General features: G+C 51.9%; 5 protein-coding genes across 5 annotated transcripts; 1 reads left to right on the top strand and 4 right to left on the bottom strand.

Moving 5' to 3' along the window:
- Window positions 1–41: 41 nt before the first annotated feature.
- Window positions 42–2,118, bottom strand: BP01DRAFT_190101 (putative C2H2 finger domain protein). Its single transcript, XM_025570941.1, has 3 exons — window positions 1,982–2,118; window positions 1,296–1,861; window positions 42–1,137 (listed from the first exon to the last, which is right to left on the bottom strand). Exons 1-3 carry the CDS (start codon window positions 1,994–1,996, stop codon window positions 300–302), a joined length of 1,419 nt encoding a protein of 472 aa, XP_025426940.1. The 5' UTR covers window positions 1,997–2,118; the 3' UTR covers window positions 42–299.
- A 2,649-nt stretch (window positions 2,119–4,767) lies between these two features.
- On the bottom strand, window positions 4,768–5,357 carry BP01DRAFT_360831 (uncharacterized protein). The gene has a single exon (XM_025576000.1). The coding sequence runs from the start codon at window positions 5,198–5,200 to the stop codon at window positions 4,994–4,996; it is 207 nt and encodes a 68-aa protein (XP_025426939.1). The 5' UTR covers window positions 5,201–5,357; the 3' UTR covers window positions 4,768–4,993.
- A 463-nt stretch (window positions 5,358–5,820) lies between these two features.
- Window positions 5,821–7,201, bottom strand: BP01DRAFT_360828 (putative S-adenosylmethionine-dependent methyltransferase). The gene is made up of 2 exons (XM_025575999.1): window positions 7,089–7,201; window positions 5,821–6,887 (listed from the first exon to the last, which is right to left on the bottom strand). The coding sequence occupies exons 1-2, from the start codon at window positions 7,142–7,144 to the stop codon at window positions 5,840–5,842; spliced, it is 1,104 nt and encodes a 367-aa protein (XP_025426938.1). The 5' UTR covers window positions 7,145–7,201; the 3' UTR covers window positions 5,821–5,839.
- Window positions 7,202–7,863: 662 nt separating this feature from the next.
- Window positions 7,864–10,017, bottom strand: dspD (putative protein-tyrosine phosphatase; the record flags this gene model as incomplete). The annotated part of the gene is made up of 1 exon (XM_025572271.1): window positions 7,864–10,017. The coding sequence occupies one exon, from the start codon at window positions 10,015–10,017 to the stop codon at window positions 7,864–7,866; it is 2,154 nt and encodes a 717-aa protein (XP_025426937.1).
- Window positions 10,018–16,760: 6,743 nt separating this feature from the next.
- On the top strand, window positions 16,761–19,560 carry BP01DRAFT_307075 (putative LPXTG-motif cell wall anchor domain protein; the record flags this gene model as incomplete). The annotated part of the gene is made up of 2 exons (XM_025572272.1): window positions 16,761–17,606; window positions 17,701–19,560. 2 exons carry the CDS (start codon window positions 16,761–16,763, stop codon window positions 19,558–19,560), a joined length of 2,706 nt encoding a protein of 901 aa, XP_025426936.1.
- Between the last annotated feature and the right edge of the window lie 691 nt (window positions 19,561–20,251).

Raw genomic sequence — 20,251 nt, 5'->3', positions numbered from 1 at the left:
TCAGTAGGTGTAGTAACAGTGGCTGCCGTGGACCATCCGGTCCCAGCCGGCGCTGGGGTTATACAGATAGATATAGAAAATCTGCAAAACATGCAAAAGGGGTGTTCCAACTCCAACACGAGAAAAGAATATCAACATTTACAAAAAGCCACGCAGTCTCGTACATGTCATCAGGGTGATGTGCTGGATAGCTGTGCATCCAGCGGTTCGGTGGGAGAGAGGAAGAATAGCGGTCGGATAGGAGAGCGGTGGGGGGGAAAGGAATGTGGAGAGTCGTCCGGGGGGTGGGGTGTTTTGGTCTATTCTTCCATCCGGCCAAAGATGCCATCGTCGTCATCGTCTGCCTGGGCTGGCCGGCTGCTAAAATCGACATCCGCGTTGCGAGTTTGCCGCTTGGCGCGGTCTGTTGCACCGTCCACTCTGACTTCGCGCTCATCGGAGACCTTGTAAGACAAAGATGGATTGTAAGAGAGAGAGAGGAAGATGTTGGAGGTGGGGTTGGAAAAGGCCGAGTTGGCGAGGCCTGTGTTAGACTGGTCTAAACTGTGGCTTTGGCTGTCGGAGGGACTGCGTTGATCGAGGAAACGCGTCGGGAGAGAAGGAACTGGGGGCACGCTGGGGGACAGCGGCACAGGCCCCATGCGCGGGGTACCAAAATTGCAGAGGCCAATAGCTGCGGCCAGGTCAGCCTCGTCGTCCTCGTGCAGCTTGGCTTCCGCGGTGGAAGGACGTGTATCTATGCTCGAGTGTCGGACGTGAGAAAATGCCGGGGAGGCCCAAGGAGCACTGCTCGTAAACGAACTTGAAGGACCAGACTGATAAGAGTGAGAAAAGAGGCCCGAGGCATTACCAACGCTGAATCGCTTGTCGGCCGTGGGTTCCATGGACATGTCTTCATCGTCGTCATCGTCCTCGTCCATCGGGGGCGGCGTCGTTTCCGCGGAACTCAGACCTTCCTGAAGCTCCGACGATGCGTCCGGTGAGGATGAGGAGATCTCGGAGTCGGCTTCAGCGTTCTCGTCTGGATCCTCTTGAGTCATCGTAACCAGTACGGAGGCGGCCTCCAACAATTGCACCTGTTGATGCTTGGAGATCAAGAGCTTCGACGTGATTGCCCATGCAGGGTCATGTTCCCACCTGTTTTCCGTAAACGTCAATCTACTGTGGTCCACCACGATAAAGGAGAGTTGAAGGGAACGAAATGACCACGAAGGCGACCTTGGGCAGAGCCGACGTGGCGCAGTTGCTCCGGACCGAGCCCGGTGGCCGGATGACATGGGGGGGAAAATACACACATATGCTTGGACAAGCAGCTGCCATGCTTATACCCTTTCCCACAACGCTCGCAGCGAAGCTCGGCCATGGACCGCTTCCCCTCGGGTTTGACCAGATGGCCTCCTTCGCTGGCCCGTCGATTGCGGTTTTTGGTGTTGACTGGCTTGGCCGCTGAGTTGCTGGAATCGGAGGGAACTGGCCCGGAGTTCTCAGTGATCGTCGCGGGGGGCGTAATGGTGGTGGTCTGGGAAGGGGAGGTTTTGCGAGCGACCGGGGGTTCCTGGCTGGGGCTGTTCATGCTGCGAGACAGATAAGAGCCGAAGCCGGAGGGGGCTCCGACCGAGCTGGACTCCCAGCCTTTCCGACTCCCACGGCGGTGTGCGGGCATCGGAATTCCCATGGCATCGCCCGATTCCTTCAAGGAGGCAGCGACCGCAGCAGCGGCCACATTAGCAGCAGCGGCAGTGGTGACACTCTTGCGACGAGTCACCCGATGATTGGCGTTAGCCGCACCCAGGGAGATCGAGTGAGAGTGAGAGTGATTACGGGGATTCGACTGAGGAAGAGGGCGCGAGAGAGACAATTCCTAATAGTTGGAGACCCAAGTCGTTAGTCGAAAGTTTTAGATGGCCCTGGAGGGAGTGCTGATGTTCGGAGAACACGCCATCCACGGAGAAAGTCCAGGGAAAGGAGGACGGCACTTTACCTTGAAAGAGGCCATGGTTTAATACGTGGACTGTCGGGCTATGAGATCCCGTGCAGCCCAGCGACAGTAGTTTCAGATAGTAGCAGAGAGTATTTCTAAGTGGTGTAGTTTGGCAACGGGAGTGGAGGGACAGTAGTAGAGAAGTAGAGGAGGAGCGGGAGGGGGAAGGAAGGAAAAGAGAAATAAATTGAAAGAAGTGAGGCAAAGAAATTCAGCTGGCGGGCAAAATCCAGGGATACGAGCGGCAGAGCAGGTACCTGTCAGGCTAAGCACCGGGAAAGTTTAGGAGCAACTGCAGGAGGGAATTTAGCAGGGCAATTGGGAGAGACACGCAATTGGTTGTCTAGTTGAGGGAGAGTTGTAGTTGTATGGAGAAAGGTGAGAGAGTAGAAGAGAGAGTGAGAGAGAGAGAGAGGAGTTGCAGAAGAGGAGGAAGGGGAAGAGAGAGAGAGGGGAAATCGTAAGTAAGAGGGGAAAGAGACGAAGGGAGGAGTGAGCAAGAGGGAGGAAATTGGGCAAAACAGAGAAAAAGAGGAGAACAAAGTCAGTAAGTAAAAGTAACTAAAGTAAGTCAAGTAAATGTTGGGGAAAAGGGAAAAAAAAAAAAAAAAAGAAAAGAAGAGCTGCAGGGCAGAGAAACTACGAGAGGAATGAATGAATGAATGGATGGATTGGATGGCTGCACGAGGGCCCGTCCAGTACGTACAATTATTATTATTATTATTATTATTGTTACTGCTGATAATAACTTTACCTACTGACGGATACTGATAGTAGTGATAGTTGGTTGGTTGTTGTTCGTTATTTAATTCCATTGCATCAGTCATCTACAGCCAGACTGGGAAATTGATTGAGTGCTAAATCCATTTTATTTTATTTTTATTCCAATTCCAATTACTGCACCATACACTAAGGTACTTATTTGCGGGGGGAGGGAAGAGAGGGGCTTCTGCTCTTGTTACTCTCTTGAATCAACGACTGTATACTTACTGTGTACTTTTTCCCTTTCTTTTTCTCCATCTCTTTCTCCCTCGTCTGCTTCTTACTGATGGGATATCATGGATCTCTCAGCTAATAGCATGATCTTTCGAGCGAGGATTGGCTGCAAATGACTGGATTGGGTTTTTGCTGGCTTTCCAGCAATGCGGGGGTCGGGCGATCCGCTCTGGATTTCGACTCAATTACCCTCCAAAAACCAAAGAAGAAAAAAAACCCCAGACGCTGTCCACGCGGGTCTTTTCCCCAGCCAAGATCCATCCCGATTTTCTTCTTTGCTTCTTTTTGTTCTGTAGTATTCTGAGCTGTCTTGCTCAGGGTTGTTTCTGGAAAGAAACCACCATCCACTCATTGGATTCTAAACTGTGTAGTTTAAAAATACTGAGAGCCAACTAGGTTTCAAGGACAGTCAGGGCTGGGCCGGTTCCTGACTAAACACCGCCAGCAACAGGAAAGACGAAGCAACAGCAGGATGTTATTTGCTCCACTCGCATCTGCCTTCCGAGAAGTGGAAATCGTGGATGAGATCAGCTGGGTCCAGACAAAGAATCTGTTTTGGACTCCTATGTTTAAAGCAATGAAAAAATAAAAAAGATGATGATGATGATGATTTAGAAGAAGAATACTGTGTAGTTAACTGATTTCTCCGTTTTGTAAGTGACCAAGTAGCAAAGTTGCTGTTGGGGGACGAAGAGGCACAACTCCGGTTACCTGCGAGGCTAGGATCCATCAGCTGGTGATGCTGCAATGGGAAGATGCCAAATGCCCCGAAATTCCTCAGTCGGATCGTTTACTTCATTCTTTGTTGCCCTTTCCCACAAAGAAACTGTCACATAGTCATGATGATAATAATAATCATAATAAGAGACTTTCACAAATCATAAACCCCAGAGATTCAAAGAAAAAAAAAGTTTTAACCACAAACGTACTTTGGGGAAAGCTCTCATTGTGCCACGAAACAATCAAGTGTAACTTGGGTTGCGACTCCCTACTCTTCCCCTCGTCCAAAAAATCACTCACTCACTCACTCAGGCTGAATCGGGGCCTTCCGCTCCCCGTGGCTGTCGATAGCCAGCCATGACCATACCGTAATTACGCCACTCTCCATCGACCGGTCTAGGGCCTGATAAAGGGTGGAGAGGAATGATGTCATCTCTGCCAGCTGACCGTACTATACGGGGCAGGGAGAGAGGGGCCGGGGAAGCGCCCGCCCCGGTTGAGTTCGGTACCGTCACGGTAATGTGAAAGTGAAACTACTAGTACAGTACAGTACCAACTGGCACTAACTGCCAGCGATCACGACCTTATCTCCAGTCAGTCCCTCAGTCCCTGGCTGAACTGACTGACACGTCTTTCCTCCCTCTATCCGACATATCTCTCACAAGAAATAATAAAAAGAAGTTGTTGACCTCGATAACTCCCTACACTGCTGATGATTCCTGTTGATCTCTGAAACCCTACACAGCACACAGTATGCTGGACACTGCTGGACACTGCACTCACTCACTCACCGCGATCTGCTAACCAGGCCCAGCTGGCAGGGCAGGGCAGACAGATAGTCTGGCCGTGGTCCCTCCCCCCCTCCCTCAGAGTGGAGTCGCGCTCATCACATCACCCTTTTCCTTTCTCCTCCTTTTGCTCACTAACTTATCCCTTTCCCTTTCCCTATCAATGGATCCTACGTCACGATCGCTAAGCCTGACCGACCGACCGATCGACTGACTGCTGCTGCTGACCTGGCCAAAATAAGCCCCCCCCTCCTCCCTCCCTCCCACCCACCCCTTCCTTCCCTCCTTTTCGGTCCTCGGACTATGTCGTCCCTGATCGACGAAAGATTGCCAGGCACGCGGTTCATCGGAGCCTGAACCGAACCGGGCTTACAAGGAGCAAGCAAAAGAAAGAAAAAGAAATCCCCGTGTCTTGCCCATCCTGAAAGTCATCCGACATTCTTCAATTCTTGTTAAAAGAGCTACTACTGCCCAGTTTGAGGTTGAAGCAAGAAAAAATAAATCCCACTCACGGGATGACGTTGTGCACATTCCAGAGGGATCCACTTTTGAGCTCACTCTGCCGGGGACGACCCCATCGCTTTCCCTGCTGCTGCTGCTGCTGCTGCAATACGGGCACCGGGCGGAGAGCGAAGGTCAAATAACTGAGAGAGACGTGTTTCAGATACTCACTTGGAGCAGGAATTGTTGTGCTGGTCTGGAGCAATTCGCGCATCTACGCCAAGAATCGTTGACGTTGCTGACACTTAGTAAACGTGTGGTCGACTGTCGTAAGAGAGAGCTCGGAGAGGTAAATCACCCAGACAGCAAAACATTTAACCGGCACCGATATTAGACAGGAAATCTTCTCCGTGCCTGAATATGAGGCAAGCGCACACTGACTGTGAGTTCTCGAGTGGCTGCTTGTTCTTCTCTAGAGGAAATACCCTGGGACATTGTTTTCCGACCAGGATCTGCAGCTGCACAGGTGGTCCGATTGATGAGACCGACCACCTGTCTGTCGCTCCACACATAATGTCCCTACTATTGAGTGTTCTCGGGGTTTCTTGAGCTGCAAGTCGCAAATTTTGTTTGCTGTGCATTGGCCTTGACAATAACTCCGTAGCAATGATTGTCATTCGTCGGATCTGAGGCCTTGCCTCAAGCGCAAGATAAGCTTTGAATTATCGGCCGTATGTAGATTATTGAAGACTACTCCGTATTGTTCTCTCAAGGAAGGCCGGTTAATTAGCCCGGAAATTGGAGTTACTTGCGGCTCTTGGTGGGACCAACAGTTGTAGTTACTGTCTCCACCCGTGACAATCAGTCACGAAGTCTTCAGGATAACGTTGTATGCTCTATGATCAAAAAGCTTCTACTCAACCACTCTCTGGAAACAAACCGTACACACCCCCTGGCCTTCCCTCCCGCCGAACCGAAAGCGAGGATACTCGACTCTTCCCCAAACCACCAACTTATCCTTGACCTTTTGGTCAACATCACCATCACCATCACCAGAAGTAGAAGGGCTGGTGGTAAACCACTCCACCAACTCCTCCTCAGTCCAATTACAACTCGTCACCACTAAGAACCCGCCTGGTCTGACCAACCCGCGCGCAATGGACGGGTACCGCTCACAAACCCGTCTCTGCACCATCTTGCCCCCTTTCCTCACCTCCTCCTCCTCCTCCTTCTCCGTTCCGTGAGCAGCAAGAACATCCGCCGACAGCGACACCGCATCAAACGTCCCCTTATCCAACACGATATCGAACCCGCTGTTCTCGTAGGGAAACCACGGTAAGGACTGTTCCCCCGACGGAGAGAAAGTCGAGTCGGAGGCGGAGAGAATATCCCACTCTTCGAAGCGAATGTCCGTCGATTGGCCTTTACCTCCATCTTCCCCACCCCGCTTCTCCTCCTCCTCCTCCTCCTCCTCCGAATCAGACAAATAAGCCCGATGAATCCTTAAACTCTGCAACCGCCTTGCAAGCTCCACACTCTGCGCCGAATAATCCACGCCGACCATGTCTCCCCGGAACCCGCCGCGCCGACGCAGTAACGCCAGCATGCTCCCGTTGCCGGTGCCAAGATCGAGGATTTTCGGCGGTTGCGCTTGACTGTCCTCCGAAACAAGATTGCACGGTGCTAGAGGAAACTCCGGGTCTGTGAGAAAGTCCAGCACTTTTTCGGGGGCGTTGTGTTCGGAGAACCAGGAGGTGCCGGGGTCGGAGTCGTCGTCTACCTCGTCTTCTTCGTCTTCTTCATCGTCGGTGGTGTCAGGGGAGGAGGAGGAGGTAGCTTCGGTAGATTTGGTTCGGGGGTGAGGGTGAGGGGTATTTGTAGTGGTGGTGGTGGTGGTGGTGGTGGTCGGGGTCTGTTTGGAGGAGAGGTGGGAGAGGGTGCGGGCGTAGAAGGTTTCCCAGCTGGTTTCCTCCTGTTAGTCTTTCATTTCATTGTTCTCTGCAATGCATACTGCTTCTGGGGCAGACATAAAGGGTGGTGAAGGGGGGTTGCGACACAACAGAAACAACAAAAAGGCCGGATGGAAAATTCGGGAGGGGTAGAGGCGGGGTAGGCAAACAGGTAAGACGACTTTCCCCCCCCCCCCCATTGGGAATACCTACTAGTCCTTGGTGCCGAGTTCGCTCGGTTCGAGATAAGTTGGATGTTGGTCGGTCATCGTGACTGTCCTGGTCTTGCGGTGGTTACCAGTATGTCAATGGCCGTGTCGTTGTGACTGGTGAAAGGTCAAACACAAGTTGAGTCGGTCGGAGCGCCCTAAACTTCTGGAGTCTTTCCGGATCCACTCACTCACCTTGAACCGCAGTAGGTACAACTACAACTACAACAACTACTACTACTACTACCACTACCACCACCCCCGACGTCTGCTTTTACATCTCCTTACTACCCAGATATTCTCACTACTGCAGTCACATTTCACCATTAAGCCTAGCAAGCCTAGAAACAAGGGTATCCGTGACAAAATGCCACTACCAACACGAAAAAGGAATGGAATAGTATTACAAGTTATCAGGCACGATTCCTCGCCGCCCTTGATCTTTTATAACACCACGACGCCGCTGACCAGGAGCATGCTCAATGTCGACCCACGATCGGGTATGCAAAGGTGGACCCCAGCACAAAATAAAAAAACGAATGGAATAACGACCGTAAAGCCCGCTTTGGTCATCGATTCATCAATTAGAAGATGAAAGAGGTAAGGAAAGTGCACAAAGTGCTGAAAAAGAAGAGAGTGTGGATGCCGCAATGGCGCGATGGGGATAAGAAAGAATGTTAACCTGACGGTCGGGTCAGAGTGAAATGGTTGAAGTCATGGAATCATTTCGCGGACTGATGCCCAATGGCCAGTCCTCGATCGAAGACGTTATGGCTGAATCACAGAAATTCATCAATATTTCTCATAATCAACCGCTCATTCCCAGGCGGCGGAGACCGCGGATCCGCTATCCGTGACCGGAACCGCAGTCCGTTGAGGCCATCATCCTCCAAGACATCGGAAACAGATCGCGAAATAGGCGCGGCCATGAAGTCCGTCGTCCGCGGTGAGAAGAGGGCGTTGGATTCCTCGGACTCTTCCCGCACAAACATGTCGGTCTTAGCCAACGAGTACGGTCCGGCCTCGGAGTGCCATGGCAGTGATGCAGGCTTAGCTGCCGGGGAATCGCTAGCCAATCCGGTGTGGAAGCTCTGACGTAACGGCAACGGCCGGGGTGATATGCTTCGTTTGTGTGAGAGTGACTTGGTGGTAAACCCAAGGCTTTCAATAGAGACAGGAGTCGTCTGGTTGGTGGAAGGCACCGACAAAGAGCTCAGCGACGCTTGCGACAAGGCGTTGGACGAACAGCGGTCCGCATCAGAGCACACGCTTGCATTTCCAGGTATACAGGTCTCGACCGATCCTCGCTGATCGGCCCGCGAGCGCCGCTGCTCAGCGTCCTTTGGTGCACTTTCGCCGAACCACTCTTCTGGAGCGGCCTTAGACAGACCCCCGCGGAGTAGGCGGGAGCGGAAATCTGTCAGTTGGTAGATTAGGCTCATGTTTGGGCCAACCCAGCGACTGCGCTCCTTGACAATCTCATACATCGAGTTGAAGTCCAAGTCTCGGTTTTTGAAAAGACCATATGCAATGACCAACGAAGCGGATCGGCTGGCGCCCAGCTGGCAATGTACGAGAACTTTCTTTCCGTCCGCAATGCGGGAGTCAATCAACTCGCACAAAGGGTATAGGTCCTCGAGGATCTCCGAGTTGTGATCCCAGCCGACGTGTACATATTCCGGTCCAGATGGTCCATTTTTAGGAGTCACCGGCGTCGACGCCTCGCTTGGAGGATATTCAAAGGCGGACTTGAATGAGGTCTCCGAGGCAGCGGTCCAGGGTTCTGCGATAGATAGGCGCTTGGGACTGACTGACCCATTGCGCAATGCGCTCACCACGGTTTCAGTGTTGGTGCTGGCTTTAGTGAACGGGTTGGCGACTTCCTTGGCCACGTTTACAACAACATCGAACTGGGACGCTTCTTGCGCGGTTGGTTCCAAATAGAGATAAACGCCGGAATCGTAGATTTGAATGGGGCCATTCGGGTATCCACGTTCGCTGCGCCGTGTTGACTCTCTGGAATCCAGATGGTCGTCCTCCTCTTCCAGTTCAGGCAACACGCCACCTGAAGCAGAATCCTCGTCTTCCACCGCCTGCAAGGGTGGCAAATTGCTCTCTGAAGTGGCTGAAGGTCTTCGGGCGCCATGATGGGTCATGGGTCGAGGTAGCTGCATGCCGCCCTTTGGCCCGAAGGACGGAGAGAAAACAGAGGTCAGAGATGGCGACGATTCAGTGTGGCGCAATGAATGCGGGGTTGGTGGGACAAGCTCGGCGATGTTGTTCGAGAATGACCTATCGAACCCAGGCGTGCGGATGGTCAAGTTCGCAGGTTTACGGCGCATGCCCTTCAGAGGCACATGCACGGGAGAGGGGGGAGCGGAAAGATGATGCGAGTTTCCTTCGACCATAGATGCCGTTGCGATGGGTGGGCGCGACTGAGAAGGGGGAGGCATTCTAAGTGAGAGATTCTTGAGGTTTCGCGCCCGCCGGCCCGGGGAATCAGGCCGTGGAGGGCTGGCACCATCTGACGGCGGCTGGTAAAGGCTGTTAGTCGAAGAAGCCTGGTTCTCAAAGTTTCGCGCTGGGGGCATGGTGAATTTGCTGTTGAATGCCAATGGCATGGATGATGGAGATTCAGGGGAGGAACTCGGAGATGTATCCGCCACAGATGGCGAGTCGAAGGTTGATATGGTAGTCGTGGGTGAGGAGTCGGTGGAACCTGATGTCACGGAGGAAATGCTGGCACGGTGTTGGAAAGGAAAAGCACGGCGCGTTGAGGTATTGATAGTGACATTGGTGGGTAGACGGAGTGATTTGAGTGAGGTTGCGCTTCGCTCCTCCTTCTCGGGGAAATCGAGCGTCCGCCCGCCAAACACTGACATGAAGGAGGGAAACGAGTCCGGGAGTGTTGGGGCGCTGGTCTGCACCGGCATGGTTGAGTCTGAGGTTGATAAGATACACCTACGTTTGAAAGGGATCGTTGCCCTTTCCAAATCGCAGTGACAGTGAAGAGTGGGCGCAAACACCGGAGCACAGTTGCTATGACCAGCTCCAGAAAAACAAGGTAGAGTCGCACTTGCTACCAGCGCAAATGACCTTTTGTTTAGACAATCAGCTTCCATGTTTCAGGGAATATTGTTGGTTTTCGGCAGTAGAAGCAAGCACAGCTGCAAGGAGAGTGAAACCGGTTCGAGGATCGACCAGCTTCACGAAATGAAAACAACAGAGCTAGTAAAGTCTGTAGATAGGTGCAAGCAATAAGAGGAGAGAACAGGATCACATATGCAAGCAGAAGCACAGGTTCGCAGATGAGGTCCTAAAGTAGAGTCCGAGATCAGGCACATACCAAGGAATGCTGCAAGAGAAGGATATCCTCTTGAGATCAGTCAGTAAAAGTCGAGGTGAAGGATTGTTGATGAAAAGATCTCAGATCAAAGCAGCGATGAGAACATGGAAATCGAATGAAGGAGAGTAAAAGAGGGAAAATGAAAAGAACAAAAAAAAAGGTTAGATATAGGAATTCATGAAAGAGACTCGAGAGAATAGAGGGAATTGAGTATGCGACGACTGGAGGGAGGATTGCCGCCCGGGGAGAATAACAAAGTGGGCAGTCGTTCCGCCGGGGAATGACGACAGAAAACGTGGGTGGGATGGCTCTCAGTCGCAAACGACTGCCCACCACCACTCAAAGGAACGGCACGGACAATCGCAATGCTAGACAGACGCCAAATGGTCCCTGCGTCAAGGGCAGAGAGACTGTTCTGGGAAGTGGGAGAAGGGAAGGGGAAGGGAGGGGATGAGGGGCGGTTCTTCAACGAGGAAGAGAGGGGAAAAGTAGAGTAGAAAGAAAAGAAAGGGAGGAAGAGGAAGTAAGTAAGTAGTAAGAAGAGGAGATACGGAAGGCGAAGGGAGGAAGAAGGAAAAAATGAGTGCGAGAAGAAGTGATGCGAGAGACAGCAACAGAGAGCTGTGTAAGAAACAAGCCTCTGGGCTCGATGTACTCCGACCGTCTCAGCAAGACTCGCCGGGTTGGCACAGAACAGACTTCAAAAAAAAAATCAAATAAAATCACATAAAAAAAAGGACTAAGAATAGCGATTCATTTAGGAAAAGGGCAAAAGATGAGATGAGTTTGAGAGGGAGAGCGAGTGAGAGCAAGTGGAGATCCAACCGGCCGTGTGTTGCTGACAGCACGCCAATCACTGGCAATGACGAGAAAGTGGATAAGATGTTCTGCGTTCTTCCTGAGCTTCCCATGGGCTGCAGCTCTAAATTTAGCCGCCCGGGATGGTTCTGTCTCGGTGGAATGTGCATATCATGGGCGCCAACTTCAGGTGTCTCTTTTCCCCTCTCTGTCCCTCTGTCTCTGTCTCTCTCTCTCAACAACAACCATATCTCCCAATCGTGGGCATGACTGGCCCCCAAATTTCGGGTCTAGGCCCTGAGAAGAGGAGCAAGGAAATAATAATAAAAAAAAAGAGAGTCCGAGTCTCATCTCTTCAGCAATTCCTTCAAAACTGAAAGAGAGACCGCGAGAGAAGGAGCGAGAGAGGGAATAGATCCATAGTGTGTGGAATGCCTCAATCCCATAGTTGGTTGCAATAGTGACACTGGCATCCCAGCCCACCCAAGCCACAAAGGGGTCTGGCCCTTTTCCCTTTTGGTCATCCACTCTCTTACTCTTTCGGGTCTCCCCTTCATGATCTCTGACATGGCAGAGAGAATGCATGTGTGAAGTTTGAACACAGAAAAGGAATAAAAGAACCAACCAGACAGAAAAGTCAAATTGACATTCCCCACAAAAGGGTAGTACCCATGGACGAGGCGATTTAGGCAAATGATTGGTGGGCAGAGCAAAACATCAAAGAGAAAGCAAGAGAAAGCAAAGGGAGAGTGGATGGAGCTAATTTAGTCCACCATCCCACGGGCGAGACACAACAGAGCAGAAGAAATCATGAACCACAAACTCACATACCTATCAAGCTGCTTCCTTCTCCTGTCTCGGGAGTATAGAAGGTCTCCGTCTGGCAATCTTCGCCAGGTGCCAGATTAGGTCGGAGAACAGGTTCGAATCTATACCGGGTCCGGGCTGTGGTGGTCGTAGTAGAACAGCTATCGCTTGCACAAGTCGAACGCCAACAAGCCGAAAAAATAATGGGCGCTGAATTCGCAGACAAGAGAATGAAGACAAGCAGGTCAAGTCCAGGAAGAAAAAGAAGTTTCAAGAAGACTTCCAGAAGTCGCAAAGTGATATGTCAGTCTCCCTCAACCCACGAGGAGGGCAATAACAATAAAAGGCGCCAAATCCAAGGAGACGGTATCCCAGCACCGGTGGCACAAGATCAATTCCGTATTGGGAGAGATTGACCCGCTTCGATGGGCGTGCACGGTTCTCGCAGGAAAGTAAAAAAAAAAAGAGGAAGAAGAGTCTGATGAGTTTGCTAGGTTAGGGTGAAGAAGAGTTCTGGTCAAGCCGGCTTGAGATGAAATCCAGTTTAGTCAACTAGACCAACTGCCACGAACGGTCAATCTCCTTCATTCGAACCAAGAGGCAGACGTCGAGAGAAGAAGACAAGCAAAAAAAAAAGTGAAATAAAAGTGAAGCCGGCCGGGAGGGGGAGGCATGAATCGCTTTTTCACTACGTACAGTAGATGCGGAGGGCGATTCAGCAGGGACCTCTCTCTGGCGCCGAGGCTTGGAAAATTGGCAGCGGCTCTCTGGGCCCGTAGCAACAAAGTGAAACGCAGAGGCTGACGGACTGGGGCTAATGCTAAAACTGCTAGTCTCTCTCTGCCTGTCCGTCTCTCTCCACTTTTTACAGGATCGAGGCAAGTTTCCCCTGGAAACAGTGGGCCGTCGATTCTAGGCAGTGGAACCAGGGAGACCTACTTTGCCCGAGTCAGGGGAGTCAGGAACAGGCATGCTGGTCATTCTGGCCGTTTGAGGATTCTGGCTGGACATCTCGTCCATCTACCTCACCATAAGAAGAAACCAGAAAATGCATCATGAATAGTGCTTTGACCCCGTATGAGACAGACCCTTCGGAACTGTTTCAGCAAGGGAAGGTTGGGGGAAGTTGAGACACCAAGGCATGAAAATGGCTATGGCACACTGCAGCTGAAACAACACCCTTTGAGGGCGCGCGCTAAGCACATCCAATAACAGGCAGCAGAAATGAGGTTCGGCCGGATTTGAAACACACCAACCAATGTTAAGCCACTAGTTCCATCGCCTATCACGTGTGCCACATTGCCTGTCACAGACTTTGAGGGGGGAGAATAGGAGGGGAAAGAAAACAAGAAAAGATTGTGTCGTCTCGATCGGCTATACCTGGGGATGATTGGCGCTCAGGTCACGGGCCGCCTGGTCGGGTATGCTAGAGATATATCTACACCTACTCAACTATACTTAGTCCTATACTGCTGTAAACATTCCGAAGGTGATGATCGTTCGCCACTGTGTGCATACTAACAGAACATACGTCGGCATCAGGACTTCAGTTCCATCACTGCCAGGTAACAACAACACTGAGACACACCGGGCGTTGCCGAATACGTCACAGATGTACAAGACACAATTGGCAGAAGAACTATGGTATGACAACACCACGGGAGACCAGTTTTCGTTACTCCGTACAATGTCGCATCCAAGATCTCCGTTGACGCGATTGACTCCTACTTATCAGGTTGTTTCGTTGGTCTACTCCGGGATTGATATGCGTTGCTGCACTGCGTCAGCTTTATCATCCCGCCGCAAATCCTCCCTGACCGCATTCGTCTGTCCTTCCCCCCGGTGAAAATTCTGGTGCTGACTCCTAACATCGCTCGATTTCATTTCTTCCAATATACCGTGCCTGGGTCGACGTTACGGATTGAGAGATGTTTGATGAAACTCGACCCTCCTCTGCGCCCGATTCCACGTGGCAAAAAAACGTCTATCTGAGACTGCTCCGTATGGGGCCAGGAAAAAATGCCATGGCTCCCAAAAGAGAGAGCCCCTTCAACTTGGACCGCCCGTTCGGCTTCACATCGGTGATTAATGTGGGGAGGCATTTCGTTGATCGCGGGTTGCTGAGCCCGGTCATGGTGGCTCTGACTCTGTCCTAAGAAGGCTGCTTCCGAGGTCAGCCATCAACTTGCTCAAGTAATAGGTCTGATTTCCAATCAATTGCCTTTTTTTCTTTTCCTTGAAAAAAAAAATATTTTATGTTTTATGCCACTCCCCAGCGTTGAGGGTGGGCAGTGCTTCATGATGCCGACGTTCCGCTAACTACGGAGGACTACCTACTAATGTGTAGCCGGGACGTCCTGGTGCCTGAACCCTAAGGAGCTATGACTCGCTAAAGTTTCGAAACGCTCCCGTCATCTGATTGCGAATGTTCTCTAACATGTTGGCCTCCAAATCCCCCACAGACCAATGGGTGCAATCCTGCTCAACTCAAATGTTGGACCAAACGTTGCCATTTGGCGTACAAAATCATCCCGTCTCCTGCGAGCAGGAATCACGTATCTGAGGGAGGGCTGAGCACTGTCGCAGTCTCAGAAGTAGCCTAGCAACCAAGCAACCAAGCAACCAAATTTGCAAGGGTGATGCGAGTCCTCATCTGCTATGGACAGTGGTACGAACAGCGGTACGCGACGCGAGAATTAAGCAAAGTCTCCCGCTGCCATCAGCACCTCTTCCACATACTATTGTCGCTAGCGCCGGTCCGAGATTTGACGGCTTGGGTGATGGCGCCTCAATCGAGCTTCCCCGATTTTGGATCGGATTCGAGCCCTTTACGACCTTTTAGACGAAACACCCGAGCATCAATAGCCCGGAGACTAGCTCTTCAAGTCTGTGCTGGGAACCCGTTGGCCGATATGAAGTAGTGGGGAGCTGTCTTGGACATCGATAATTGCACAGATTACTTGGATGCCTCGGTCGGGAGCCTGAGCCCTGGACTCGAATCGGCTGGGAGACACAAAGGATCCTCCAAGCTATGCAATGGTCTCCTGATGCTGAATCAAGGACCCTGGAATGTCTATTAGGTCAGGGTATGGCCGAGACAACCGTCAGCAGCTAGCTGCCTCTCATCGAGAAATCGGACGTGGGTTTCCCACTGCGGCGTAGGTTACGCACGTACGTACTGTAGGGATCTGTACCCCGTGACAGCATCTTATCTCTGATTTTCAGTCTCACAATGAGTCAACTTGCATAATTGGAGGAAGTAGTCAATGGAGATGACAAGGGTATCGAACCTGGTCACCTACTGCCTTTGTATGCCTGCAATCTGTTGGCCTTCGAAACACATTAGACCAAGTACCTGCAGCTGCGGATTCTCACTTTGCTGCTAATAATCAAGCAAAGCTGCGAGTGACAGCTTCCCGCTGAATTTCGCCTACCACCCAGGGAGGTTTCTTTGTTGCAATTCTTCTACAGGGTGTATATCTTGCCAGTTGGATGGGGCTGACGCTGTCCGAACCAGGGTTTCCGTCTCTGAGTATCCATGGTTCTGTCCGCCTCTTGGACGTTGCTAGAGAAACTCGAATTGAATTTGATAAGCTGTACTGTACACAATGATGGTTGGTGTCTGCAGAAACTGCTTCACGAATTCCTCTTTTTCTTTGTCTCTAGGGTGACTGTTGTGAAGATGAGCATTGCTGATGAGCCAAGGCAGGTGAAACAGTAAGACTCGTTTCTTCCCGCTTGGTCGGCACGGCTGAATGATATCACCAACTGTCCTCGACTTCAGTCAGATTGCAGTCGCTCATGATATCTTGCTACATCTACTTTGGACCATGATACCTGAGTAAGTAATTGTCCGATCCATTGGAGGGGAAACGACAGACTGGATCCAGCCAGCCAACCATTTACTTGGATTTGACTTGTATCCCAAGCAGCAGTGAACTGCTGCCAGCCACCACTTCCACATCCCACATCCACGCACAGAGCGAACCCGTCCTTCATTTCCCTTTCGTTCCCTGGCCCTCTCCAAGCCCCATCCATTCCTCGTGGTGTATGGTCTATTTATTTCTTCTCGGCTGCTCTTGCGTTCGGTTCCCCTTGAGCCGCAGGACTAGTCGATTAGTTTATTATTAGTAGTAGTAGTAGTAGTAGTAGTTGTAGTAGTTGCAGACGAGGAGATCGAAGTTGTAGCAGACTTTTCTCTTCTGATCATCATTCGATCCACCATAACCGATAAATCAGATTCGTATTTTGGTCACCCTCTGCCAGTGTGGTTTTAATTTTTTTCCCCCTTCGCCTGTTGCCCCTGCTTTGGGTTAGAGAAGCCTTTGATCTTCGCATCTCAACATCCCCAGTCTCTTGATCAGCAGATCAATTTGATTGATCAACGAGATGCGTGTGGATGCCTGACCGCTGCAGATGTCCCCAGACGCATCCATGGCTGCTGGCAATGCAGCCTCTCCTCTCCTCTCCTCCTCTTCTTCTTCTTCGTCATTCCCAGCAAACCAGCAGTCCTTTAATCCTCGTCGACGGCGAAAGACCGAATCCGCGCTTCCTCAGGTTCATTTCGAAGTCCCGCTCCCCGACACGCATGAATCTCTCTGTCGCCGTTCCATTGTCAATCGTGCCAGGACCACCACCTTCAGTGCCGGAATACGTCCACGTCAGAGCGAAGGCCCGCCCTCGTCGACCGCGAAATCAGGAATGCGCCCGACAGGCGTGTCGATGATGGCAGCGGAAAGCCAGCGTGAGGCGGCAAGACCAACCGCGCTAAGGACAGCGACTGCTCCCGCCGGCACCACCTGCGACAACAACAACAACCACCACCACCTCCTCTGGTCTTCAACAACAAAAACAACCACCACATCTTCACCCTCGTCTCTCGTCTCCCCTACTTCTTCCTCTTACTCCTCATCCTCCGCCGCTTTTGCTGCTGCTTCTCAAGCATCTTCTCCCTCTGCTGTTCCCCGTCCTCCCCAGAGCCGCTTTAGTTTCGAGTACAAGTATCCCCTGCGCAAGAGAGCCCTGACATCGTCGCACACCAACGCCGCCACCGCTTCCATCCAGAACGGCGACGACACGCATCGGGGCCCAGACCCAACTCCCACCCGCCAACAACGCACCATCCTGTATGACAGACCTCGGCGGTCAGTCCCCAACTTTCAATTGTCTCCCGTCCGCAATTCAGCGGGGTCTGGTTGCCAATCCCCTTCACCTCGACTGGCCGTAGAAAACGACCTCGATTTCGCGCCACCTCTTGACGTCGCCTCGACCACCCGCGTGACGAATCCAAATGCAACCAAGCGTCAGAAGTCATCTCTCTATGATCAGAAGACGGTTCCAGACGTGAATAAGAATATGTCCGCCTCCTCGGTGGTTTATGCTCAGGGGCGAACGCCGGTTGACGAGCGCAGTTGCGGCCTCGACGGACTCGATCGGTACAGTCAGTCAGGAGATGGCAGCAAAACCCCGGTGCCCGATGATACCCGTACCAAAAACGAGGATATCTTCCTAAACATCGCGAGATCGGATTCCGGTCGTCGCGACTCGTTCGGAAGATCAGAGTTTCGACGGGTGAGTCTATAAGCTCTGGGCTTGTTGCTGTGCTTTGCGTTAGCGATTTGGAGAACTGGGAGAACTAATTTTTGTCTGATTCCGGCACCTACAGTCGCGTTTTAGGATGTCTGGCAGTGGACTTCGTTCATCGACCTCTCGTATTTCGGAACAGTTGCCTGCCTCCGATCAGATTCGTTTGAAAACATACGACAGCCCCTTGCATTCGCAACAAGAACCTCCGTCCACCCCCCACACGGCCGCTTTATACTCTTACTCAGCTTCCGCCCATCCACTGGATCAGCATTCCCGCCCTTCCAGCTCGGTCTACGTCCCCAGCTCTAGGTCTGCAATTGGTCTACCACGGAGTCGCCTGGGTCGGTCCAGTCCCGAGTCCTTACCCTACAGTGCCGATGCCTTCCCTGAGAGACGCGGGTCACTGCACGAGTCCCGAGCCTATCGTCAATCTACCTTATCCACCATTCGAAGCGGTCGACAGCCTTCCAACTCAGACCTCACCGAACGCGCTCGATTCGAGGTCGAGCGGTCCCGTCAGGATGGAACAGAATCTACCCTGTCCACGACTGCGCCTTCCACGGTTTGGGATGAGCTTGAAGACCTGAAATCTCGGATCAAGAAGTTAGAACTGACGGGGAAGCTCCCCCCCTCGTCGCAGGAAGCGATCTCTTCCGCCTCTGGCGAACGGCCACCAACGGCCACAACGACCATGACTACGGTGTCGTCTTCACCCAGGCGTCCCCACAAGGCAAACACTTTCTCAGGTGAGCTCGAGGCGTCTGCGGCTCCCAACCCGGTGCATCCGCTCCTGCAGTCGGCTCTAGTCAATGCCAGGGACGTGCTCAGCAATGAAGTTTACGCTGCTTTGGAGGTTACCGCGACCGACGCGCTGGCGCTGTCAACTTTGCTTGGAGCCAGCAAGGCCCCATCTGGTAATGTATCTGTAGTCAATGGGTATAGCACATCCGATAGGCAGGCTAAGCGGAAAGCCGACAGCGTTTGCCGTAGTCTAACAGAACTATGCCTCGCCTTGTCGGACGAGCAACACCGGAAACAGTCGGCATTGGCATTGAATGGCAGAGCCGAGGAGAAGGAAGTGACTGCAAACGACGATGACACGTTAACCCCGACGCTGTCTTTCCGTCGAAGCACGACGTTGGATTCCGATGGGATAGTCCGACGAACGAGCACTAAGCGGTTGACCAGTCGTTTAGAGGCTCGTCGGTCAAGCGTCGTAACTGCCAATGCTTCTCCCGAGTCTCAGCACGGTGACCAAAGCGATGCGCCAGGCTCTGAAGCCAAGTTGACCCAATCGCCCAGCTCACCGGCCGGCACTCGGTTGAGTCGACTGTCTACATCGTTACGGACCAAGCGACACCGCACGGATGATGAGTCTGCTGCTGATCAGGGCCCGCAAATCTCGCCGTCGAGAAGTATCGCGAATCTCAGCAGCGCAGCAAACAACTATCGCGTATCTCCCCGCCAACGCATGTCCCATGGATATACTGCATCTCAGTCAGTGGTCACCTCGACACCGGATCGCAATCCTCGATTCCCGGCCCAACCTCAAGCGTCACATTTGCCTCAGCCTCGGACCCCAACTCTCTCACAATCTGCGATTCCTCTGCGCCGGACATTGATGACCCCCGGGTACACTCCTGCCACTGCGCGCTCGAACATCCAAGCTGGAATCCGGCGCTACAACACAACTGCTGGGCTCAGTTCTGCCACTAACCGAAGCGATGGTTCCACAGACGATGGCATCGCATCCCCTCGACCAGAATCGTCTCAGACTCGAATCATCGCACCGTCAAGCAAACAAGCTTCCAGTTACACTCCAATTAGCCAAAACAGACTACGAACAAATAGTCTAGGCGCCCGGAAATTCGTACTCCGACCGCGGTCACTCGCCGTCTCGGATGACGCTGCGAATGCCTTCCAAGACAGGGTTAATTGAACCCACTCACGCCATGTTTCGCTACATTTTCTCGTATGAGAAGTTAATGTCCTTTACGCAATTCGCACCACCGCCTTTATACCTACACAATATCACGCAGCGCCTCATTCTTGGTGTAAGGATTGGTTTCAATTCAGCCGGCGTCCTCGTATGATTTGAATTATTTTCCACCCCACCCGCATTCGCCCTTGAGCGTTCTTAGAGACGTCTGTACGAAGTACTATCCACCTGCAATTCTTGACACAGTAACGAGAACCTTTCATCTCCGGATCTGGGCTCATCATAACTGCCAACTTCCATTTCTTTCTACACTCTGCAACATGCCTACATTGGCACCTTGAGATCCACATATGCATATCACGAATTCACTTTCACTGTTATCTCTGAGCGAATTCTTTCCCCGCGTCTGATCTCTCGTTTCTGCTGCCTTCTTTCCCTTTCTCTTCCTTATGATGTCCTTATGACCTCGGTCCTCCCGTCCTGACAATAGAAGCTGGACATCTCTCCATGACCGAGCCAAAGGGCTTGATATCTCAAGTCCAGCACTCTCCTTTCTTTCAACATCACGGCAAACTATTTGCTGAATCCTTTCTTACATCTTCTAACCCATTTATTAACAATCGCGCAAATAAATCTTTGCATGACATGATGTGCAGATGTAACCACTGTACAGTGTACTGTACCTGAACCC

The sequence above is a fragment of the Aspergillus saccharolyticus genome (assembly GCF_003184585.1).
Source record: "Aspergillus saccharolyticus JOP 1030-1 unplaced genomic scaffold BP01scaffold_55, whole genome shotgun sequence".
Lineage (NCBI taxonomy): Eukaryota > Fungi > Ascomycota > Eurotiomycetes > Eurotiales > Aspergillaceae > Aspergillus > Aspergillus saccharolyticus.
The sequence above is the reverse complement of the archived record's forward strand: the minus strand, read 5'-3'. Positions and strand labels throughout refer to the sequence as shown.